The sequence below is a fragment of the Barbus barbus genome (assembly GCF_936440315.1).
Source record: "Barbus barbus genome assembly, chromosome: 47".
Classification (NCBI taxonomy): domain Eukaryota; kingdom Metazoa; phylum Chordata; class Actinopteri; order Cypriniformes; family Cyprinidae; genus Barbus; species Barbus barbus.
Genome location: NC_136725.1, coordinates 6,709,003 through 6,736,493, shown reverse-complemented (window position 1 = coordinate 6,736,493; position 27,491 = coordinate 6,709,003). Strand labels below are relative to the sequence as shown.

Genomic DNA, 27,491 nt, shown 5'->3' with positions numbered 1-27,491 from the left:
AGACACAAGAGAGATCCGGGCAAGCGTGGGTTGACGATCGGCGAACAATATCCAATAGGGCAAGGCAGAGAGATAATCCAGGTACACAAGCAATAATCCAAACGAGATGCAAACAGAGTCCAAACGGTAAGGCAAAGGGTGAATCCAGGAAACACGGGCAGATATCAAAACACTAGAAAAGGCAAGGCAAGGCTATAATCACTGAGAGGGCTCTGTAGAGTAGCTATTGCTAGGATATACGAGATCAATACTCGGCATCTAGCAAAAGGAAGTCCATGGTTTATAAAGCCTGAGTGATTAGTGTGAACAGTGAAGTAGTGAAGTGCAAGAGTCCATGCAGTGAGTGAGTGACCTCTGGTGGTGATTAACCGAAAATGCATGGACCAGATTCATGACAGATACAGAACACAAAGATTTTTTCACTATGAAAAAAATGAAAACTTTGCACTTGATAAAAAAAAAGAAAGAAAACTAAACCTCTGCAATTTCATTGAAAAAAGTAAATAAAGAAAAATTAAAGTGTACAGTTGTACAGTTTCATTTTTTGCATCTTGAAAAAATATTTCTGTTCTGTTTCCCTCTGTGTTGTGTTTGTTTATTTTTTCTGTTAGGAAGATGACTGAGCCTTTAAATCTCCTTTGTCATAGATACGCCTAATAAATAAAGAACAAGCCATTTATAGCTGTATTTAAAAACTGCTTACTAATGACTATTAATGTTGCCACAATGCTTTATAAAGGATGAACTAACTATTTACTAATGTTTACCTAATGATTCATAGCATGCAGTTATTATAAAGTGTTACCCTATAATGTATTATAATTGTTGTTATGATTATTCATGAGATTTTATAACACATTATAAGGTTTTTTATAATCCATTATACATTCACTATAATGCCTTAAGAATACCCTTATAATGTATTATAAATACGGGCTTCATAGAAAGTGTTACCGTATTTATTAGTGTTAGTTAATATTCAAAACTGAAACATTATTAAGATTTAAAGTTTTATCTGTTAACATTAGTTAATGCACTGTGAATTAACAAATATTTTGATTAACTAACATCAACAAACATTAATAAATTCTGTGAAAATATATTTTTCATTGGTAGTTCACGTTAGTTAATGCATTTACTAATGTTAAGAAATGAGACCTTATTATAAAGTGTTATCAAAATCTTTAATGATTTATAAGCATTTTTTAACGATTTATTTTTCCATGAACTAACATTAATAATTTTTACTAATACAAATAAATGAAGTTAAAATGTATTGTTCATCCTTAATGTTATTTGTGAATTAACCAATGTTAAAAAACTATATTATTTAACTGTTGTTAGTTAACATCAACAATAATGATATACCATTTATTAATGTTAATTAATATTAAGTCCAAAATGTATTGATACATTATTAAAATGTAAAGTTGTATCTTTTGAACATGACCATTTTTCTAACATTAAAAAGATTAATAAATGCTTAAAAAAAATTGTTCTTTGTTAGTTCATACTATCCTGGAAGAATTAACATGCTGTAAAAATATATTTTTCATTGTTAGTTCACGTTAATTAATGCATTTTCTAATGTTAAGAAATGAGACCTTATTATAAAGTGTTATCAAAATCTTTAATGATTTATAAGCATTTTTTAAAGATTTAAAAAAACAGACACTCTCTCTCTTTCTCTCTCTCACCCACTGCCTCAATCCACACAGTCACTCACACAGTCACTCACACCCACCCCCACCCCTCACACAGAAACAGTGTAACAGCTCTCTGATAGTTTTTTAATTTTCTGCTCCGCATAGTGTATTGTAAATTCATGAAATTAATCACATATCCTCAGACGGTCTTGTTCTGAGTATGTAATTTTTTATGAAGTGTTTGGAAGCTGCTCTTAAAAGATAAAAAAAAAAAAATTGTCTTCTCTTTTTTACTGTAACTTTAATAAATTGCCATTAAAACACCGTTCAAGATATCCTAAATCCGTCTGCAATTTAGCATCTTCAGTATTTTGGCATTATGAGAAAAAATGTTTGGTGTGATTTCCGTGTTTCTGTTTGGAGGAGTATGAATTTGTTTACAGCCCGTTTAAAAAAAAAAACGCACATTAAAATAAATATAGCCGACTTCCTGTTGGTCGTAGCTAATGACTGTAAATTAGAAAGTTGTCCGGATTAATAAGAACAATTTATGTACCGAGTTTGGTGTCTGTAGCTATCATTATATATATATATAATCATTAATAATTATATACCATTTAATGTTGATCAATATTAATTCCAAAATGTGTTAATATATTATTAAATTTTAAAGTTTATCTTTTGAACATGACTATTTTTCTAACATTAAAAAGATTAATAAATGCTTTAAAAAATTGTTCTTTGTTAGTTCATACTATCATGTAAGAATTAACATGCTTTAAAAATATATTTTTCTTTGTTAGTTCACGTTAATTAATGCATTTCCTAATGTTAAGAAATGAGACCTTATTATAAAGTGTTATCAAAATCTTTAATGATTTATAAGCATTTTTTTAAGATTTTAAAAAACAGACCCTCTCTCTCTTTCTCTCTCTCACCCAGCTCCTCAATCCACACAGTCACTCACACAGTCACTCACACCCACCCCCACCCCTCACTCAGATGCAGGCTGGCAGGGAGCTCTCACTCAGAAGCATTTTAACAAGTCTCTGATAGTTTTTTAATTTTCTCCTCTGCATAGTGTATTGTAAATTCATGAAATTAATCACATATCCTCAGACTGTATTGTTCTGTGTATGTAATTTTTTATGAAGTGTTTGGAAGCTGCTCTTAAAAGATAAAAAAAAAAAAAAAATTCTCTTTTTTACTGTAACTTTAATAAATTGCCATTAAATCATCGTTCAAGATATCCTAAATCCGTCCGCAATTTAGCATCTTCAGTATTTTGGCATCATGAGAAAAAATGTTTGGTGTGATTTCCGTGTTTCTGTTTGGAGGAGTATGAATTTGTTTACAGCCCGTTTTTAAAAAAAACCCACATTAAAATAAATATAGCCGACTTCCTGTTGGTCGTAGCTAATGACTGTAAATTAGAAAGTTGTCCGGATTAATAAGAACAATTTATGTACCGAGTTTGGTGTCTGTAGCTAAAACTAACCCCCCCATTTTTGACAAAAGGTGGCGCTATAGAGTGCCTCTTCCACGCCCGTTTATGAGCTTTTTCCAGTGTCTAACTATCATTAATACTCATATGTGTGTTGAGTTTCATGACATTCTAAACATGTTATCTGCCTCAAAATCACCAGAAACGAATTTTCAACTTTGACACGTTGCCATGGCAACATACTTTTAGATATCAATCTTCCCTCCACAGTTTTACATCGGCCGTGTTTTGACATTATTCTGGTGAAGTTTGAAGCAAATCGAGTAAAAATAAGATGCTGAATTCAAAGCATTTTGAAAACGACACACTTCCTGCAGCCAGTTGGTGGCGCTATAACTTTCAGTCATAATAGTCACATCTATCCGATCGACATCATACAACGAACAAATCACTGAAGTTTGATCAACATCATACAATGTATGTGGACGTTATTAGGCATTTCCTGGGTCTCATTTTTCGCCATAACTTCATCGCCTCGCCACGGGCAAACCGTTCGACATATCAAAAATATCTTCGCAATTTAGCGTCCCCAATGTCTTGAGATCATGTTCACCGAGTTTGGTGGCAATCGTATGGAAATCCTCAGAGGAGTATATCAAATTCCAGAGCATGCGCTTTTTAAACAGCCCTGAATAGCCCACTTCCTGTTGGGCGGAGCCTAAGACATGCTGTGCGGAAGTTGTTCGGCTCAATGAGTTCTATACGTGTACCGAGTTTCATATGAATACGTGCAAGTATGTGTGAGCTATACATCAAGTTTTCTGACAATTTTCCAGGGGGCGCCGTAGAGCCCCTGTGCCACGCCCGGGTCCCAGCCTCAGCGGCGTCCTAATGGCCGCAGGTTCCAATGTGCGTGCCGATTTTCGAGAGTTTTCGGGCACGTTAAGGCCCCCAAAAGTGCCCGGATGATTGAAATAAAAAATAAAAAAAAAAAAATAAATAAATATAGCTGCGAGCAGCGATGACGGGCCCAAGCCGTCAGCATACGCCATCCCGGTGGCATCGATAAAACGGTGCCCAGCGAGCACACACATTACAGTAACCCTCTGGCAGTTTGGTTTTAAGGGATACGGCAATTAAAGGGTTATTCCAAACCATCAACTCTGTGAAACACACACACACAGAACAACATATAAAACTTTAAATTCTGTGAAAATATATTTTTCATTGGTAGTTGATGTTAGTTAATGCATTTACTAATGCTAACAAATGAGAAATTATTATAGTTACCAAAGGTTTTAATGATTTATAAGCATTTTTTAATGATTTATTTTTCCATTAACTAACATGAATAATTTATTCTAACACAAATGAATAAAGTAAAACATATATTGTTAATATTTAATGTTATTTGTGAATTAACCAATGTTAAAAACAACATTATTTAACTGTTGTTAATTTACATCATTAATAAATATATACCATTTAATGTTTATCAAAATCAATTCCAAAATGTGTTAATATATTATTACATTTTAAAGTTTTATCTTTTGAACATGACTATTTTTCTAATATTAAAAATATTTTGTTCATTGTAAGTTCATACTATCAATGAAGAATTAACATGCTGTAAAAAATATATTTTTCATTGTTAGTTCATGTTAATTAATGCATTCCCTACTGTTAACAAAAGAGACTTAATTATAAAGTGTTATCAAAACCTTTAATGCTTTATAAGCATTTTTTAAGGATTTTATTGAGAAGTTTAAACAGACCCTCTCTCTCTCTCTCTCTCTCTCTCCCCCTCCACACTCACTGAACTCACACAGTCAGTCACCCACCCAGTCACCCACCGCAAACATTAGAAGCACAGAGACAGGAGAACTCTGATAGTTTTAATTTTCTGCTCTCCATAGTGTATTGTAAATTCATGAAATTAATCACATATCTCAGACTGTCTTGTTCTGTGTATGTAATTTTTTATGAAGTGTTTGGAAGCTGCTCTTTAAAGATAAAAAAAAAAAGTGTTCTTTTTTACTGTAACTTTAATAAATTGCCATTAAATCACCGTTCAAGATATCCTAAATCAGTCCGCAATGTAGCATCTTCAGTATCTTGGAAGCATGTGAAAAAATGTTTGGTGTGAATTTTTGGTTTCTGCTTGAAGGAGTATGAATTTGTTTACAGCCCGTTTAAAAAAAAAAAAAACACATAAAAAAAAAAAATAGCCGATTTCCTGTTGGTCGTAGCTAATGACTGTAAATTAGAAAGTTGTCCGGATTAATAAGAACAATTTATGTACCGAGTTTGGTGTCTGTAGCTATCATTATATATATATATATATATATATATATATATATATATATATATATAATCATTAATAATTATATACCATTTAATGTTGATCAATATTAATTCCAAAATGTGTTTATATATTATTACATTTTAAAGTTTATCTTTTGAACATGACTAATTTTCTAACATTAAAAAGATTAATAAATGCTTTAAAAAAATTGTTCTTTGTTAGTTCATACTATCATGGAAGAATTAACATGCTGTAAAAATATATTTTTCATTGTTAGTTCACGTTAATTAATGCATTTCCTAATGTTAAGAATTGAGACCTTATTATAAAGTGTTATCAAAATCTTTAATGATTTATAAGCATTTTTTAAAGATTTAAAAAAACAGACCCTCTCTCTCTCTTTCTCTCTCTCACCCACTGGCTCAATCCACACAGTCACTCACACAGTCACTCACACCCCACCCCACCCCCACCCCTCACTCAGCTGCAGGCTGACAGGGATCTCTCACTCAGAAGCAGTCTAAGTCTAACTCTCTGATAGTTTTCAAATTTTCTCCTCTGCATAGTGTATTGTAAATTCATAAAATTAATCACATATCCTCAGACTGTATTGTTCTGTGTATGTAATTTTTTATGAAGTGTTTGGAAGCTGCTCTTAAAAGATAAAAAAAAAAAAAAATTGATCTTTTTTACTGTAACTTTAATAAATTGCCATTAAATCATCGTTCAAGATATCCTAAATCCGTCCGCAATTTAGCATCTTCAGTATTTTGGCATCATGATAAAAAATGTTTGGTGTGATTTCCGTGTTTCTGCTTGGAGGAGTATTAATTTGTTTACAGCCCGTTTTTAAAAAAAACCCACATTAAAATAAATATAGCCGACTTCCTGTTGGTCGTAGCTAATGACTGTAAATTAGAAAGTTGTCCGGATTAATTAGAACAATTTATGTACCGAGTTTGGGGTCTGTAGCTAAAACTAACCCCCTCATTTTTGACAAAAGGTGGCGCTATAGAGTGCCTCTTCCACGCCCGTATATGAGCTTTTTCCAGTGTCTAACTATCATTAATACTCATATGTGTGTTGAGTTTCATGACATTCTAAACATGTTATCTGCCTCAAAATCACCAGAAACGAATTTTCAACTTTGACACGTTGCCATGGCAACATAATTTTAGATATCAATCTTCCCTTCACAGTTTTACATCGGCCGTGTTTTGACATTATTCTGGTGAAGTTTGAAGCAAATCGAGTAAAAATAAGATGCTGAATTCAAAGCATTTTGAAAACGACACACTTCCTGCAGCCAGTTGGTGGCGCTATAACTTTCAGTCATAATAGTCACATCTATCCGATCGGCATCATACAAAGAACAAATCACTGAAGTTTGATCTACATCATACAATGTATGTGGACGTTATTAGGCATTTCCTGGGTCTCATTTTTCGCCATAACTTCATCGCCTCGCCACGGGCAAACCGTTCGACATATCAAAAATATCTTCGCAATTTAGCGTCCCCAATGTCCTGAGATCATGTTCACCGAGTTTGGTGGCAATCGTATGGAAATCCTCAGAGGAGTATATCAAATTCCAGAGCATGCGCTTTTTAAACAGCCCTGAATAGCCGACTTCCTGTTGGGCGGAGCCTAAGACATGCTGCGTGAAAGTTGTTCAGCTCAATGAGTTCTATATGTGTACCGAGTTTCATATGAATACGTGCAAGTATGTGTGAGCTATACATCAAGTTTTCTGACAATTTTCCAGGGGGCGCCGTAGAGCCCCTGTGCCACGCCCGGGTCCCAGCCTCAGCGGCGTCCTAATGGCCGCAGGTTCCAATGTGCGTGCCAATTTTCGAGAGTTTTCGGGCACGTTAAGGCCCCCAAAAGTGCCCGGATGATTGAAATAAAAAAAAAAAAAAAAAAAAAAAAAAAAAAAAAAAAATATAGCTGCGAGCAGCGATGACGGGCCCAAGCCGTCAGCATACGCCACCCCGGTGGCATCGATAAAACGGTGCCCAGCGAGCACACACAATACAGTAACCCTCTGGCAGTTTGGTTTTAAGGGATACGGCAATTAAAGGGTTAATCCAAACCATCAACTCTGTGAAACACAACACACAGAACAACATATAAAACTTTAAATTCTGTCAAAATATATTTTTCATTGGTAGTTGATGTTAGTTAATGCATTTACTAATGCTAACAAATGAGAAATTATTATAGTTACCAAAGCTTTTAATGATTTATAAGCATTTGTTAATGATTTATTTTTCCATTAACTAACATGAATAATTTTTACTAACACAAATAAATAAAGTAAAAAATATATTGTTAATATTTCATGTTATTTGTGAATTAACCAATGTTAAAAAACAACATTATTTAACTGTTGTTAGTTAACATCAACAATAATTATATACCATTTAATGATGATCAATATTAATTCCAAAATGTGTTAATATATTATTAAAATTTAAAGTTTTATCTTTTGAGCATGACTATTTTTCTAATATTAAAAATATTATGTTCATTGTTAGCTCATTGTAAGTTCATACTATCAATGAAGAATTAACATGCTATATTTTTCATTGTTAGTTCATGTTAATTAATGCATTCCCTACTGTTAACAAATGAGACTTAATTATAAAGTGTTATCAAAACCTTTAATGCTTTATAAGCATTTTTTAAGGATTTTATTGAGAAGTTTAAACAGACCCTCTCTCTCTCTCTCTCTCTCCCTCCACACTCACTGAACTCACACAGTCAGTCACCCACCGCACACATTAGAAGTACAGTGACAGGAGAACTCTGATAAGTTTTAAAATGTTCCTTTCGCCATAGTGTATTGTAAATTCATGAATTAATCACATATCCTCAGACTGTCTTGTTCTGTGTATGTAATTTTTTATGAAGTGTTTGGAAGCTGCTCTTAAAAAAAAAAAAAAAAGTGTTCTTTTTTACTGTAATTTTAATAAATTGCCATTAAATCACCGTTCAAGATATCCTAAATCGGTCCGCAATGTAGCATCTTCAGTATCTTGGAATCATGTGAAAAAATGTTTGGTGTGAATTTTTGGTTTCTGCTTGGGAGGAGTATGAATTTGTTTACAGCCCGTTTAAAAAAAAAAAAAAACACATAAAAAAAAAAAATAGCCGATTTCCTGTTGGTCGTAGCTAATGACTGTAAATTAGAAAGTTGTCCGGATTAATAAGAACAATTTATGTACCGAGTTTGGTGTCTGTAGCTATCATTATATATATAATCATTAATAATTATATACCATTTAATGTTGATCAATATTAATTCCAAAATGTGTTTATATATTATTACATTTTAAAGTTAATCTTTTGAACATGATTATTTTTCTAACATTAAAAAGATTAATAAATGCTTTAAAAAAAATTGTTCTTTGTTAGTTCATACTATCATGGAAGAATTAACATGCTGTAAAAATATATTTTTCATTGTTAGTTCACGTTAATTAATGCATTTCCTAATGTTAAGAATTGAGACCTTATTATAAAGTGTTATCAAAATCTTTAATGATTTATAAGCATTTTTTAAAGATTTTAAAAAACAGACCCTCTCTCTCTCTTTCTCTCTCTCACCCACTGCCTAAATCCACACAGTCACTCACAGCCCACCCCACCCCCACCCCTCACTCAGCTGCAGGCTGACAGGACCTCTCACTCAGAAGCATTATATCAACTCTCTGATAGTTTTTAAATTTTCTCCTAAGCATAGTGTATTGTAAATTCATGAAATTAATCACATATCCTCAGACTGTATTGTTCTGTGTATGTAATTTTTTATGAAGTGTTTGGAAGCTGCTCTTAAAAGATAAAAAAAAAAAAAAATTATCTTTTTTACTGTAACTTTAATAAATTGCCATTAAATCATCGTTCAAGATATCCTAAATCCGTCCGCAATTTAGCATCTTCAGTATTTTGGCATCATGATAAAAAATGTTTGGTGTGATTTCCGTGTTTTTGCTTGGAGGAGTATTAATTTGTTTACAGCCCGTTTTTTAAAAAAACCCACATTAAAATAAATATAGCCGACTTCCTGTTGGTCGTAGCTAATGACTGTAAATTAGAAAGTTGTCCGGATTAATAAGAACAATTTATGTACCGAGTTTGGTGTCTGTAGCTAAAACTAACCCCCCCATTTTTGACAAAAGGTGGCGCTATAGAGTGCCTCTTCCACGCCCGTTTATGAGCTTTTTCCAGTGTCTAACTATCATTAATACTGATATGTGTGTTGAGTTTCATGACATTCTAAACATGTTATCTGCCTCAAAATCACCAGAAACGAATTTTCAACTTTGACACGTTGCCATGGTAACATAATTTTAGATATCAATATTCCCTTCGCAGTTTTACATCGGCCGTGTTTTGACATTATTCTGGTGAAGTTTGAAGCAAATCGAGTAAAAAGAAGATGCTGAATTCAAAGCATTTTGAAAACGACACACTTCCTGCAGCCAGTTGGTGGCGCTATAACTTTCAGTCATAATAGTCACATCTATCCGATCGGCATCATACAACGAACAAATCTCTGAAGTTTGATCTACATCATACAATGTATGTGGACGTTATTAGGCATTTCCTGTGTCTCATTTTTCGCCATAACTTCATCGCCTCGCCACGGGCAAACCGTTCGACATATCAAAAATATCTTCGCAATTTAGCGTCCCCAATGTCTTGAGATCATGTTCACCGAGTTTGGTGGCAATCGTATGGAAATCCTCAGAGGAGTATATCAAATTCCAGAGCATGCGCTTTTTAAACAGCCCTGAATAGCCGACTTCCTGTTGGGCGGAGCCTATGACATGCTGCTCGGAAGTTGTTCGGCTCAATGAGTTCTATATGTGTACCGAGTTTCATATGAATACGTGCAAGTATGTGTGAGCTATACATCAAGTTTTCTGACAATTTTCCAGGGGGCGCCGTAGAGCCCCTGTGCCACGCCCGGGTCCCAGCCTCAGCGGCGTCCTAATGGCCGCAGGTTCCAACGTGCGTGCAAATTTTCAAGAGTTTTCGGGCACGTTAAGGCCCCCAAAAGTACCCGGATAGTCGAAATAAAAAATAATAAAAAAAAAAATAATAATCCTTAGAAGAACAATAGGGCCCTGCGCCTTACTGGCTTGGGCCCTAATAATCCTTAGAAGAACAATAGGGCCCTGCGCCTTACTGGCTTGGGCCCTAATAACCCAGGACCATTAGTGTATTAGACAGTGAGAAATAAATATTATTTATCATTCCTCCCAATATATTCGTGCTCAAAAGACCAGGATTAGGGTTTATGTTGTGTTTAGGATGCTTGTTTTGCTAGTAAACACCAGCAAGACCAGCATCAAACCAGCATAAACTATCATGAAAATTCAGCAGTTGTTTGTTACGTTCAGGCAAATCTCACCTACGTGTTCAGCTTAGCTAACTATCATTGCAGTCACCTAATCTTGGAAAGTTTGTACATGCAAATTTCACCATTTCTAGCATTTCAGGTTCTGGTGCTGAGAACAGTTATTTATGACTAAACAAGGTGCATAGCAACATGAATAATGTATTTCCTGTAATGCCTATAACCACTGAGATGCGTCACTTTCTCTCTTGAGGAGATGGCAAAGTTGATACATCTCTGAACATGAAACAGCTGTGTACGTTTCCTATAGTCATCACAGGATATCCTGGCTTTAGCATGTTAGCATACTGCTACAGGATGCTCTATTGTTTTGCTGATTTGGTTCTGAGGATACAAGAAACACACTGTACAACTATTTCAACATGCTTCAGAGATTGATTTTCTCTAAATATGTCAGACAAGCTCTGGGCTTTATCAATGGTCCAGGGACATGCAGAGTTTTCCTGTGGAGCCGTATTAGAGGTGAAGTGTGTCATCTCTGCACTAGTGGCACTAAATGAAACAGCAAAAATAATGTTTCCAAACAGGCTACCAAAAACCTACCATCCTTTCCAACCCACTTTCAACTTACACCATGTAAACTGTCACACTAAATTCATGTTAACACGCATCTTGTGGATATATAGTTCTACTGAATCAGTGAGTAGGCTATTTTAATGCTTACATATTGGCTGTAGACCTTAGTCAGGTTAGACACTATACTGAATTTAAAGTGGATGAAAACAAGGCTAGATCCCTTAGTGGGATAGTTCACCCAAAAACTCTGTCATTAATTGCTCACCCTCATGTCATTCCAAACCTGTAAGACCTTCGTTCATCTTCGAAACACAAATTAAGATATTTTTGATGAAATCCGAGAGCTTTTTGACCCTGCATAGACAGCAACGCGACTACCACATTCAATGCCCAGAAAGGCAGTAAGGACATCTTTAAAATAGTCCTGCTGACATCAGTGGTTCAACCATAATTTTGCAAAGCCACGAGAATACTTTTTGTGTATAAAAACAAAAATAATAACTTTATTCAACGATTTCTTCTCTTCGGGGGTCAGGCTCAGATGCAATTTACGAGAGTACCACGATGGCCCTTTGCTGTCTATACAGGGTCAGAAAGCTCTTGGATTTCTTAAAAAATATCTTAATTTGTGTTCCGAAGTTGAACAAAGTTCTTACGGGTTTGGAACGACATAAGGGTGAGTAATTAATGACAGAATTTTCATTTTTGGATGAACTATCCCTTTAATCCTAACCCCATACCTAAACTTAACTAGCTTTCTAACTATTAATAAGGAGCAAATTAGGAGATTGAGGCAAAAGTTTAAACATAGTCATAGTTTACATTTAATTTATAGTTATTGTTAACAGTGAGAATTGGACCTTAAAATATCATGTCACTGTATTTTCTGCATGGTCATACACTTGAAGCACTAATTTTTAGCAGAGTAGCAGAAGCAAACACTGGTTAACTGCATAATTGTTACTCTTACCTTCTATGAAGTCTGATGGTGTGTAGACTTTGCTGGCCTTCGCTTTTTCTCCACCTTGATTTGGTGCATTGAGGGCATGTAGCGCACTTTCCACCACCTCCCCCAGCTCATCCCTGCGGTCCTTCCTCACCGGCTTCTCCTCAGGGTGACGGGTCAACCCCATTTCCAGCTGGTAGATGCGTTGTAAGGTGAAGCTCTCAAAAGGCACCACGGCGTACTCGCTCGGAAGTCTTATCCCAGAGTGCACCTCTGCCCGGCTCATCTGGCTGCGTAGGAACTCCTGCAGGTCGCTGTGACTGCGGTCGTCAGCCATGTCGCCCACCGCCCCCTTCCCAGCCATCTTCCCCACAGAGTCTTGCATGCCTTTAAGTTGTTCGCTCCGTTCCTGGAGAGCCTCTTTGAGTTGAGAAATTTGTTTTTTCAAGCTGGCAATATGCTGCCGGTGCTGCTCTTCTCGCTCTTGGAGAAGGGCTTGGAACCCTTCCCGTCCGGCAGGGCCGATGGGTGCACCTCCAACCCCACCTGGCCGGCTTGGACCTCCTGGCATAGCCATCCCTCCAGCAATGGGCAGGGGTTGCCCAGCCATGGGTTCATCAGCATGGGGGCTGCAAGTGATGACATAAAGGAGGGAAAGACAACAGCACACCACCACTAACAGAACACCCACACGTGAGAGCCAGGCCAGATGACCCCTGCGCAGCATCACAGCTGACAACCTCAACCACGCATCTCTGCGTACCATCAAAAACAAGACAAACAGATCAGCCAACGGCCGCCCATGCCAGAACCACTTGTTGAAGTCACTAGGGTATGTCTTTGATTAAAACGAAGAAGAACTGTTTGTGTTTTGTCTGTCGACTAAAGTCTCATATTTCCCAGGTGTAGACCACAAAGCAAGTTTTGTACAAAACATTTCTGTAGATTCCCATTTCATCCACTTCAGCCTGGCTCTTCATGCACATACTTTGTCATGGGTCAAGTTATGGCCACTTCCTCTTCCTCAGGGTCGTATTAGTTCTCCGTCCAGACAAATGAAACATTGGACCAGTTCAGTAGCGTCATGCTCATATCTCCATCTGGTGAAAATTGCTCATTCTTCTTGGAAGTATCGTGACAAACACTTGAGAGAATGTCTGGAATGGATCCTCCATTCTACAGCGCTCCCAATGACCCAAAAGAGAAAACCATTCATTGAAGGTTTAGCCATTAGACATCCATGGATATGGTCCATAAAAACTACTTTGGAAGCTGGTCATTTGCCATCCGTTTCTTTTAACTTCATACAACGGTCCAGTGTTGTTGAAAAGTCCAAAGAGGCAGTCTGTATGACTTCCTTAATCTATTCAGAGTCCTCTGCATGTTTCATCAGGTGTTGCTTCTGATCTTCACAGGTCTATCTAGAAAAAGGTAGAAAAAATGAGCTTAAACTGATTATGTTCTGTAGAACAAGATCTGTAGGCGGATGAAGGTCTCCTATATGTTAATCAGTCAGACTTCAAAATACATCAATACTGATAGCTTGGTGTTATCATACCATTAAAAAGACTAAATTGAGCTGTTACATAGGATGAAGTGAGGGCATAGGGTTCAAGTCAGTCTATCTAGTTAGCAAACACACTGTGTTTATTTTAAAGTGACCTAAAGGTCTAAATTCAGGACCCACGTAGCCAAGTAAAGCATTTTGGCTCCAGTGCAGGAGAACAGTGCTGTCACTGATGTGTGAAAATAAGAGATGTGTGTTAAAAGCAGTCTTATGGGAACACGCCTGACAACTCACACTGGGGATGAACAGCCACACTGTAAGTTTGAGCAAACACATGAGAGGCTGAGCATTCATAAACGCACACACATGCAAATAAGCACATATGTATGCAGTCACAAACACATGTGTATCTGTGACTGGGGGAAAACACAGAAACACTGTGTTAGGAAGCTGGAAAGCTGTGGTGGTAAAAGATATAGCGTGAAAAAAGAGAGCGTACAGAGATTTAGGATTCTCTGAGTGCTTGTGTGTGTGTGTGTGTGTGTGTGTGTGTGCTGACTCACCACACAATTAGTCCTTTATAGGTTAGTGGGAGGCTTGATTTAATGAAAGGATTAGTTATGTTAGTGGTGAATACTGGACTGTATCAAGGAGAGTTGGCCACAGACCAGCACTGAGGAGGGGGATGTCTATTTATCTGAGACTGGCACTCAAATATGGACTGACTCAATTATTCAAACACTCCATCCATCCATCCATCATTTCGCTCACTCACCTATTCATTCAATCACTTTTACATTTATTAATTCGCCCAGTAACTCATTCACCCAGTAACTCATTCATAAGTGAAGTGAGTGAGTGAAGTGACATACTGCCAAGTATGAGCCATACTCGGAATGACCCATACTCTGAATTTGTGCTCTGCATTTAACCCATCCAACGTGCACACACACACCGTGAACACACCCGGAGCAGTGGGCAGCCATTTATGCTGCGGCGCCCGGGGAGCAGTTGGGGGTTCGGTGCCTTGCTCAAGGGCACCTCAGTCGTGGTATTGAGGGTGGAGAGAGCGCTGGACATTCACTCCCCCCACCTACAATCCCTGCCGGCCCGAGACTCGAACCCGCAACCTTTGGATTACGAGTCTGACTCTCTAACCATTAGGCCACGACTTCCCACAACATTCACTTCATTCATTCACTCATTCACTTATTCCTTCAATCGCTGACTCATCCGATCACTTATTCTTTCATTCTTTCCCTCACTTAATAATTTATTCAATTAGTTAAGAGGCGTTCCATTCCACAGTAAGTGCCCTGAGCAGTGGACATTACAGGGTATTCCACCATCTTGCATTCATGTTCAGTTTGAAGAAAACTATGAACGTCATAGGGAATAAGGGAACATACATCACTTTACAGGAAGCGGAGAGGGAAATTTACTCACAAGTTATTGCGCTGCTGCTTCCAGCACTGCAAGACGTCTGACTAAAATAAACCCAATGAAAAGGAGTTGAGACATTTTTATTGAGTTTAATTAGTCACAGGTGTGGGTTGTACATGACTGTATATGGGAATAAAATGCGAGGTGCAACAGTTACAAGACAACTATATAAAACTAATATGAAAAGACACATCTAATAAACGCTTTTAAATTTGACTTTTTATATTAATTGAACATTTAGAATTAATATCCTGCATAAAACTTTATCCATTCATTCTTTTACTTACTGATTCAATTAAATCACTTCTTTGTTCATCTTTCACTCACTGACTGATTCATTCAATGGATTACTGACTTGTTCATATTTCACTCACTGACTGATTCATTTAATCAATTACTGATTCATTCATTCTTTTACTCACTGACTGATTCATTTAATCAATTACTGATTAATTCATTATTTCACTCACTGACTGATTCATTTGATCAATTACTGATTCGTTCATTCTTTCACTCACTGACTGATTCATTCAATCAGTTACTATTTCAGTACTGATTCATTCAATCATCTACTTATACATTCTTTCACTCACTGACTGATTCATTCAATCAAATACTTACTTGTTCATTCTCTCACTCACTGACTGATTCATTCAATTACTCATTCATTCATTCATTCATCCATTTTTTCACTTAAAGAGTGATTCATTCAATCACTTATTCATTCACACTTTCATTCACCTACTGACTTATTCAATTACTTAATTTATTCTTTCACTCACTGATTGATTCACACCAGCACTCAATCATCCATCTAATCACAAATTCATCCATTCGTTTACTCACTCACTCACTCACTCACTCACTCACTCACTCACTCACTCACTCACTCACTCACTCATTCAAATAATCACACATTTATTCAGTCATTTCCTGACTTATTCATTCATTCACTTGTTCATTCATTAATTCAGTCACTTATTCATCCTTTTACATTAGGATTAATTTCTTCTTCTCCCAACCTTTTATTAGGTACTGTATATGACAGCAAAGAGCTGTCTGTTACTGCATAACAAGAGTAGATGACATTCAGTGACTGAATTTCTCTCAGGATGGTGATACAAAAATGACTAATCTTTTCATTTCTATTCGTCTCATTTAAGAACTCACACATGACTGAGGGAAATGATGCCTCACACCATGTTACGCTATTCCAGCTCACTCGTACAGCCGCCAGGACGAGCACAGCATGAGTCTGCCAGCAATTCATTCTCCCCGCTGTGCCCATGCCATACAACACCAGAGCCAAGACCACGAACCAAGCACACGGCTGAACAACACTGAGGAAAGTTAGGAGGAGCTTGACAACCTTATACAAATGAGAAAGAAACTTAACATTTCTCTTCTGAAACAGAGTGTTGTTGTTTAGCTTTGATTAGCCTTCTTGCGAAGGGCTGTTTTTTAGATGTTGGGCGATTCTGTGTTTATGCCAGTCAAAATTTATCATCACGGATGGAAAATCCAGCTGTGTTTTGGAACATGCTGGCTGGTTTCTAACTGATCTTAGCTGTGTCAATAGTTGACTGAGCAGCCACAATGCTCCAAAAACCAGCCTGAACTAGAAGTAGTTAATCTACCACTTCTTAGACCAACTACACACCACATAACTAATACACAACATTTTGCAGCAATGCTGTTAATGCCTTAATAAAACTTCAGTATCAGGTCACTATTTTCTTACAACTTCCTGACAACTTCCTCAAAGATCTTAATCAGAGTAAAAGCTCTTGCGTGTGCACGAGCAATGGCCAGTTTGCGAACCAAGCGCATTTACATTAGTTCAATTACTTTCACAAGCCCTGATCTGCAGACTCAGCTGGCTGTGGTGCGCAGTCAGGAAATGGTGTGTTTTTTTCCTCCTTTTGCGATTTTCATTTTTGGATGCTTTTGTTGACCCTTGTGCCGGCTGCAGAAAGAGTCTCACACGTGGTATTTTTCACACATCTATAGATCAGGCTTTAACACAGAGACAATTTGCATGCTTATATCTCACATATTCACATACGTATATGATAAACACATTTCTGAATTAATTTTAATATTTTTGAGGGTTGCATAAAGTAAAAAATCTCAGTGTGATACAACTGTCCAAATATCACAATTTAGGGTAAAAAAGCTTCATTAAATGAATTAAATGTTTGAGATTTTTTTTTAACAAACCATCTTATTAGTATTTGAAAAACACTTCACGGAAAAAGTCATAAGATGCATGTTCGTCAAAGTTATTAAGTTTCATAAATATCAGATTTCACCTTTTTATTACAAGGCAAAGTTAGTTCACTTCATGCGGTGCGACTCCCCAAAAACAAATGATATTTCTGAATTATTTTATGCTATCTGAAAAAAAATGCAATTACCTTGACAAATATTTTTTTTTACTTTTTTGAAAATAATATGTGTACACATGTATTTAAGGAGTAAAGAAAATATGTCACTATTTTTTACTTGATGGTTACACCACATGACATTTTTAGTCATTAAACAGAAAATGACTCTATGCCAAGTGTGTGTGTGTGTGTGTAGGTAGGTAGGTAGGTAGGTAGGTAGGTAGGTAGATAGATAGATAGATAGATAGATAGATAGATAGATAGATAGATAGATAGATAGATAGATAGATAGATAGATAGATAGATAGATAGATAGATAGATAGATAGATAGATAGATAGATAGATTACACCTGGATACATTACACATTTTACACCTAGTACATTTATAAGAACTTGGCACTTTCTTAAAACTAGTTTGCCTTTTTTTGCTGAATTGAGAATCAGCTACAATGTCTGCACTACTTTACTGGCATGACGTTATGAAAATAGATTCTACTGTCAGAAAGATGAAAGATGAAAGACAGAGAAAGAAATAAAGAAAACCCTCAACAGCCCATCTCACAGTTGCCGTTCACTGCAGCAACTTCTCTCTTAATCAAACCACTTCCTGTGTCCACAGGGCACGGGTGCCTGACATGGGCTTCCTGTTGGTCTCTCATTAAATTAGACAGCAGCAGCTGCATGTCCACATCCCTGTGCAAGTACAGCTCACATCATCAAAGACAAGGCTGACGCAAAAAAAAACAAAAAACAAGGAGAAACATAAAAGAGCTCCATATTTTTCTTCATAAATGAATGATCTAAAATCCTGATCCACCACTTTCCTTTAAACTGTCAATGCTTATATAAATAATGGATGCTTCAGATTGTGTAACCGAGCAATACTGCAGAATCACAATGACTGGTGTAAAATAAGTCTATTCTACACCCATCGCATGTGTTTTTTTCATGATTCTTGTATCTGCTGTCCTCTTCTCCTGCATTGAATGACATCACCAGCATTCCCTGGAGGGTTGCAGAGATGTCTTTGAAGAGGAACTGTCTGAATCGGCTAATTTAACAAGGTGGGATATCCAGATAAAGAAAAAGAGAGGCCACAGACGTACAAGCCAAGTCAAGCCCTGCTGTTTCACTGCTGCATTAGAGGGACGACTCCAGAGAAAGCAATTCCAGGTGTTGCTCATGTTCGGTTCAAGGAAAGCACAGGGGGGACGGGAGGCTGAGGGGATGGAGGAGAATAACGTGGAGAAACAGGGAATGTGGGAGAGTTAAAGAGAGAAACAGAGCAGAAAAGAGAGAAAGGCCTCTTTGATGTCCTTCTAGGCCTCAGGTGATTCTCATTCCCCTTAATTAAGTTGGATCTCCTCATGTGCGACCCAGATCATACCTACCATATGGCGTGTCTTTAAACTCAACAGGAAACAGTGTTCACAACCCATTTTACGACTGTTTGTGACACATTTCTGAGAGAAACAGCATGTTTAATGAGAAAAAAGTAGTGTGGGACTTGATTTTATCAGAAATTGATTCATTGGGACAATATTGATTCAATTGGACAATACTGATTCAACTGGACAATATGGATTTAATTGGATAATATAGCTTGTTATTTGTGTAGTGCCAAAATGTTTTGATTTAAAAACAAAAAGTATAATCTTAGCCAAGTATGTGCATTTTTATAGTTATATTGTGTTGTTAGCTTAGCAACACGCTAATCCTAAACTTCATGAGTCAATTCTTTATAAGATACAGAAGTTTGTTGTATAATTCTTCCAATTAAAACAGACTGTTTTACCCTATATTTTAATGTGCTATGTTTTTTTAGAGTATCTCATTATTAGCTTAGCAACATGCTAACTCCAAATTCTGTCTGAACTGAATTATTCCACCATCTAACATACCACATTTGTAATTAGTGACAGATTTTTAATTTCTTTTTCACAGAAAAACTGAAAACTCTCATCTTTTTTGGCACATGGTTGGTTACATGTCCAGATTGCTGACCTTATGTAGGTTATCCACATTGTGTGAATGTAATTTATGCTAAAACAGTTCAAACATGTCATCAGAGAAGCATTAATTAAACGTCATTGTTTCAGTCAATGGTTTTGGCCCTCCAAAATTTCGTCCAAAATATTTTCAGTTGCCACATTACACGTTCATCACCTTTTTATAACACTTACTAAACATTTAAAACCAAATATAGATAAAATAGCTCTAACCAAGAATCTAATTACTATATCAACTATTTTCTCTAACATTTCTGTGTTATGTATTTTTCTATTTATAAGAGTAGCCCCCTTTGTTAGCTTTGCAAAATGCCAATGCAACACTCTACTGAAATCACATTTGAATGAGTTGTTGCCTGTGAATAGCGTTTCAAATGGTCAATTTGGAGGTTTATTTTCACTAAGGATACTGTCTTAAAAGGCAGCTATGTATGCAATAGACAGAAAAGAAATGTAGGTTTAGAAACAGAGCCTATTTGACAGGTAGGTGGAGGAAAGGGGTTGATGACGTCAGTGGAAAAGTAATTTCAGAGGAGAAGCCAGTTTTAAGTTCATGAAGCCAAACATTGTTTTTCTTCAGAATAGCACCAATGAATCATTCACAATGAGACCAGGAATTTGAGTTAGGAATATAAATTTTGATTTAATTTTGTCTTAAAACCCAACCCTGTCCTTAAAAACACGCCCCTTCTTAAAACAACCTCCATTCATACGCCTTCTGTAACCAACACACAACAAATCACATCTCAAATTATGTCAGCACTTTAAAAACCCACCATGGCCTCTCATTACGACAAAATATCTGCACCTCCTTCAATTTAAGGTTTCCGAGACCCAGCTCCAGCTGCCTCTTAATTCAATCCGCTTCATATTTACCGTGTCAAAAAAAAAGAACAATTCACCCTCAAAACACTTACAGAGGAGGAAAATTAGAGGACAGTCTTTTAAGGACTTATGGATCTGTCATTCAGACCTCATTTCCAAACAAATAGAGCATATAGCGGATTGCTATATACATAATATCCAATTTGTTCGCACAACAGATTTGATTTGGTGTATAGAAGAACGCATCGTAAAAATATGTATTTAAGTGTCTAGAATGAGTGCTGACAGATTATGGTTTACCATGTAGCCAGTAGCCACACACTATGTTTCCCACATCTGAGCCATAATTCCCACATATGAACATAATTGCACTTGTTCATAAAAAATGTTCTCAACGCTGAAGTCTTTATAAAAAAACAAATATGTTCTTAAACAGAGCTGCGGGAACAGCAAATCCTGCCCGTTTGTCCAACAAGTGGTTCTTGATTCAGTCAGAGGACAGCTGTATGGATCAATTGAGTCTTGCACCTGAATCTAAATGCCAATAGAATTTACAATATACTGTAAACAACGACTGTGTTCACAATTGCATACTGTCTTTTGATTTCTGCAGAATTTAGTGTGTATTGTGTACCATATGCATTGATGTATTGAATGCGTGAATGGCCAAAATGTGCAGTTTACAACAGAACACTGTTAGGAATACTGTATCCCATAATGCATTGCTCTTGACTTGATCCTACATTTCCAGCACAATGAATAAACATAATATAATTTGCATTTACTATCTTTTACTATTTGATAAGACTAATTTGGATTTACATGCCAATTAACAATATTAATCTCCAAGATCACTCATAATGCCATGTGATGACAAAAAATAAATAGGCATTTAGAGGGACAGTTCACCCAAAATAAAAGAAATGTGTATTTGTTCTGAGAAATGTGTATTTGTATTTATATTTATTTTTATATATATTTAATCTATTTTTGTCCATACAGTGGAAGTCAATGGGCTCCAAAGTAGTTTGGCTTCCAAGGTTTTTCGAAATGCCTTCTTTTATATTCCGCACAGACAGAAAGTCATAGTCATACATAAATAATGACAGAGTTTTCATTTTTGGGTAAACAGTCCTTTTAAATATATCAAAGTACCATCTGAACTGTTTATTGTTGAATATTGCTAAATCAAATATTTCCACAAAGGCTTTCTTTCTCATTAATAGACTATGAATCCAAGCTAAAAATAAAATTTATGAGTAATGCAGTGTAACGCGTCAGGCTGATTTTTAATTTTCTCCTCTGTATAAAAGCTTTGTGGCAAGCCTCAATTGACCAAATGCTTCTTTCAGCCCAAAACAGCAGGACAGCTCACTGCCATAGAAATCACATAGTTGAGGACACCTAGTCACCATAGCAATCTCCTCAACAGGATGGGAGGGCTGTATTGACAGCTTTTTAACATGAGATGGACACCAGATACATCCTCTGGAAGCAAGAGAAGAACCTACAACATGCAGGTTTTGAGGCTCAAAGAATTGAATATGAATAGCAAAGAGAATTGATATAAGCAGTGATGATATAAGAATACGGGAACTGCAAATAAATATGATAGCACTTTTTGAATATCCGAAAGCATGTTGCTCAAAATAACTTAAAGGGATAGTTCACCATAAAAAACAAAATTTCATAATGTTTTCACCAAAATTGACTTTTTTATGGAACAAAACAGAAGATATTTTGAAGAATGTTTTTGTCCATACTAGGTCTGCACAATATTGCGATATGACAGTGCATACATTTATTTATCGGAAACTTGTTAAAATAAAAGCTTAAAGCTTTTTCCATTTGAAAATATAAAGAAATTTTACAGTATTTTTTTATTTTATTTTTTTATTTTGCAGTTTTTATTTTACAGTATTTTAGATTATCACAGTAATCTCAATATTATAATTAATAATCACAATATAATTATGGCATTTATTATTATTTTATAGCCATATTGAACTGGTCAAAAACAGTGGGAATGTGGTCTAGAAAAACTCAAGTGGAAAGAGATTTTTTTTAACTGGTTACTGAAAGAGGTTTGAGTCGGTTCTTGTAAATGAACGGCCAAGTTTTCCCTAAATCTTGCAGTCGTAAAAAAAAAAAAAAAAAAAAATCACAATTGAATTTTTTTTTTGTAGCATTATTATTGTTATTACCAGGAGCATTTATATATTAGTCCTGTCAAACGATTAATCGCATTCAAAATAAAAGTTTTTGTTTACATAATATATGAGTGTGTACTGTGTATTTTTATTATGTATATATAAATACAAACACGTGCATGTGTATATTTAAGAAAAAAATTATGTTTATGTGTTAAATATATTTATATATAATCTAAAATATAATCATATAAATATATATATGTGAAAATATTTAAAAAATATATATTGTACGTGTGTGTTTATATATACATAATAAATAAACTAAGTACACATACATATATTATGTAAACAAAAACTTTTATTTTGTATGCGATTAATCGTTTGACAGCACTAATATATATATATATATATATATATATATATATATATATATATAGTTTTTATTATTTTTATTTACTTTATTCACCTTTTTTTCTTTTGCAGATACACTCTTCAAAAAGTCACCTCACTAATTCTAGAATTATTAATTATTAAAAAAAAAAAATCAAGTAATCTGGTAAAAGTTCCGATATTATTTCATATCGCAATCTATATATATAGACCAATTCAGTGTTCGTTGCAAACAGTGATGACGTTTTATTGTGGGTGGGGCCTATCTGGTGAAAAACAATGAAAAAACAAAAAACAAAAAAAAACAAAAGCAGTCTATGGAAGCCATGGAGTAAAAGAACTAATAAAAAAATTCTGACTTTATTCTCACAATTCCAAGATTATATTAAACAATTCTGATAAGGAAAAACAACTTGTCATTCTCTCTTTTCCCCTCGGCTCAGAATCATGAGTTTATATCCCTGTCTTCTGGTGTTTATTCTTAGAATTGACAAACTCACTATTGTTGAGTTAAATAGAGTTATAAAGTCCAAACTGGGAGATATAAACTTGCATTTTCGAGAAAAAAAAAAGTCAGAATTGTGAGATATAATGAATAAATGTTATGTAAAATATTAATAAGTTTAAATAATATTTTTTTCTGTAACTGTAGGGCTTATACAATACGTCCCCTACGAACTGCATATGTGAATATTATGTAGACCCATTGTTTGACCTACTGTTGAGTAATCATAGCAGTTTTCATCCATAGTGTGTTTGGTTAAACATCTGAATTTAGCCTCAAATGGCGTCTTTGATGACAGTATTCTATAAAAATACATTTTTTCTCTTATTCCATGTATTTTACCCATTTCCCTCCACTTGTTGCCAGTGTTTTTCTGCCACCACCATGAGCACGCAGCTGCAAGTGACAACTGTGACGTCTAGTCCAAATTGGTCTACTGCAGAAAAGCAAAACATCACTGGATCCCACTGACTTTCATTGTATAGATAAAAAAAGTTGGGTGAGCCATTGCTCAAAAATCATTCTGCATAATTTCTGTGCCACTAACCACTCCAAAAATGATTGCAAAAATAATGTCTGTCTGAATAAGATAACAAACACACTGCCTGTCTTCCATTACTTGGACAAACAGCCCTTTCTTCCCCAAACTTACATTACTGGCTGAGCCAGTCTTATTATGTATGATTTCTTGATGCTATGGTGCAAAAATCACACTCTTTCACCTTCAGACTCCATTTAGATCAGAAGCTTTAGATAAGCCTTTGAATTTGCATGTCAGTATTGTCAGGGAATTAACACTGATTTGTTTTACTGCAGCATACTGTAGATCCACTGCAAACGTTCTGGATATTCCAAACCCAGGATAGACAGGAAACAGTTGATCATATTAATAAGCTTGAATGTGTGCATGAGAGAAAGTGGGCATTAGTGCACGGGAAAAAATGAAATAATCAGAGAGCAGGCATTACAAACTCATCATCAGTATGGCAAAATAAGTGGAGACTGGAATTAAAATTAAGTTTTGATTTAAAGCTGCCATTGTCCAAAGAGTTTGAGGTCTAGACACAGAGCAGCTGAATTCACCTAGCATCTATTACGAAGAAAATGACTACTTTAACTAATGTTACATGCCATTCTTTTAGCGATAACATCATTCTGTTAGCATAGAGGAAGCAGATTCAGTTTGGCAGACGGCCCAACTGTTAAAAAGCAAAACGGTGTTTAACCAAAGGAATTCTTGAGAAGTTTTGTAGGATGTTTTAAGTTGCATTTCCTTTTCAGAGTAAATGATCAAATCAAACCTGATTTAACCGGCTACTAGAAAAAGGAAAGCTTGTGTACTTTTTAGTGTGCGAAAATCATGTTTGGCAAAAAAGGTGCTCAGTTGCATAATTTTCCCTGCACACACACACACACACATTCGAAAGTATGAGGTCTGTAAGATTTTGTTATTTTTTTAATGAAACCATTAATTTTATTCAGCAAGGATGTTTGATTAAAAGTGCCCTTAAAGACACTAATAATGACATTAAATATAAACAGTAAATATGTTTTTCATTATATCAGAAATGTTTATTGAGCAGCATATTAAAATGATTTCTGAAGGATCATGTGACAGACGACTGGGATAATTATGCTGAAAAGTTATCTTTGCATCACAGGAATAAATTGTATTTTAAAATAAATGAACATAGAACACTGTTATTTTAAATTGTAATATTATTTGCTGTGTTTACTGTATTTTTGATCAAATAAACAGTCTTGGTGAGCGTACAAGACTACAAAAACATTTTTAAAAATCTTACTGAGCCCAAACTTTTGAACAGTAGAATGTACTTCACTTAGGTAAGTTCCTGAGATGATCTGCCAAGACTGTTCAAATCTTGCTCCTTACAGAGGGAGCTCAGATAACTCGCCTGAACAAACTAGCTCCTCTATACAAGTGCACATTCAATATTTGAAAGTCAGTTTCTGTTTAGTCACATACACTTGGCTACAAAAAGAAACTGCACATTTCCACCGTTATTGCCCCGGAAGAAAGATACAGTTCATTTACCACACTATTGATCCTATAGAGGAACATGTTGTCTCACTATATGGGGTAAGTCGTCACAATGCCATTAAACAGCCAGAGGCTTACAGATAAATTAAAGCAGTTATGAAACACAAAACATGAAACAGCAAAAAATTATGTTACATTACACATGCATGCGACACTTCAACTTTTCTTCATTGCATAACTGACTTGCCTGTGGTGGGTTTTAATTGTGTTACAGATAGGCTATTAAAATATATAGGCTATATATATATATATATATATATATATATATATATATATGAAGATACTGTCATTTTTCAATAAAAATGCTAATTTAAAATGGTTTAAACCAACTATTAAAACTAACATATAAAACCTACAGAAAACAACCTTTTATTTAACTGGACTTTGGACACACGTCTTAAGATGCAATCCTAGTAACAACTTCCTCATGTGATAACTAGCCCTGGTGTTCTCTCATATATATATTAACCTACCATTCAATAACTGTTCATAACAGAATTTAAGAATGACTGACAGGATGATTATATGAAGCACTAATGCTTCTGGACTGTATCTGATGCCATGAGTGTGAGGAATATGGCTTACCAACATCACAGAGAAGAAGAAATGTCACAGCGGTGTCTCAGTGTCCAGACTCCTCCACAACAGCATGCGGTGGAGAGTGAGCGGGGAAGCGGTGAGCACCGTGTTTCTCTCCCGGCGAAACCGGATCCTCTGGTCCACCCCACCCCGCCCCAGAGCTGCCTCCGCCTCCAACGCGCACATAAAGGCTGCGTTGTTACCTGCAGCCGAGTACTCGCTCCTGACGCTTCTCTGGGAGGGGAAACGTATTTATCTGCAGGATTTGTTCGACAGTTTCTTCGGTTTATTCATTTCTGCCCTGCACCCTTTTAATGCCCGTTTATAAAGTAAGCCCACAAATATCGCAGCCTTGCTGGTTTTCTGTTTTTTACAACAGTTGTATAAAAAGTAGGCTCTATCAGTGAACACAGTTTCCACGAAATGGTGATGTTAGCTGGCTTTTCTTCTCCACAAATGAAAAAGCTGTGAAGCGTCAAACTTTGCGAGTCACCAAGCAATAAAACTGGACTGGAAACGCATATATCCCTTAAGAAAAGTAACCATTGTTTAAAAAAAAAAAACAATAAAAACATATCATGTAAGTGTTCGTACTGTTATTTGTTGTTGTTGTTCCCAACATTCTTTCACGCGGTTCATTTTGTTGACTGTTGCTATAGAAACCGATCACCCCCCCCCCCCCCCCCCCCCCCCAGTCCGAGGACGTGAACAGCACGTGTTGTCTCGATGTGGCATGGATGCAGCAGTATAAAGTTAACAGATTTTTTTCACAGTAACATATTCACCGAGTTTGTTCTGTATGCGCCCTATTCATACCGGTTAACGAACAGTTGAGGCTATTCATGCCATACTGTTGAGGTCTATTTTGGGGTTTTCCGATCAAGATGGTAGTGCTTTCTTGGACTAATCTGTAGATAGACCTATATTTATAAAGCAAATAGTTGGTAGCAAAATGTGTATGACCTTTGGTTTTGTAAATGCTACACAACTGTAAACAATGTGTAGAACAGCAATGAAAAGTTATTTTATTCATTTTTTTTCCAACCCAATAGCTAAACAGCGCCCCCTACTGCTCAGTGACGCATTCTTAAATATTTCCATCCATAAACTTTTACATGCCATTAATAAACTTTTAAGGTGTTTTGAGTAACATTAAATATGCAAAAATAACCTATTTTATTTCAAATAACTTTTGGTGTAAAATAAAATAAAAAAGTGTATTTTAGGATATATAGTTGCCTTTAAAAACAGCAAAAATGCACTGTAAACATGTATGTGGTATGCTGCTTGTTTGGGTTGGTTGGTTGTTGTAATGGGAGTTCCTGCCCTTTCAGTTCGAGTATTACTT

At 35.8% G+C, this 27,491-nt stretch overlaps 1 protein-coding gene across 1 annotated transcript in view; it reads right to left on the bottom strand.

Annotated features, from left to right (window-relative positions):
• LOC306865341 (chondroitin sulfate N-acetylgalactosaminyltransferase 1-like) overlaps positions 1-26,260 on the bottom strand; it is a 53,014-nt gene extending 26,754 nt beyond the window's left edge. Inside the window, exons 1-2 of the mRNA XM_079409885.1 lie at positions 26,150-26,260; positions 12,307-13,703 (exon numbers count right to left, since the gene is read on the bottom strand). Coding sequence (XP_079266011.1) covers positions 12,307-13,048 — 742 coding nt within the window. The 5' untranslated portion in view covers positions 13,049-13,703; positions 26,150-26,260. The remainder of the gene's footprint in view (positions 1-12,306; positions 13,704-26,149) is intronic.
• Positions 26,261-27,491: the final 1,231 nt, after the last annotated feature.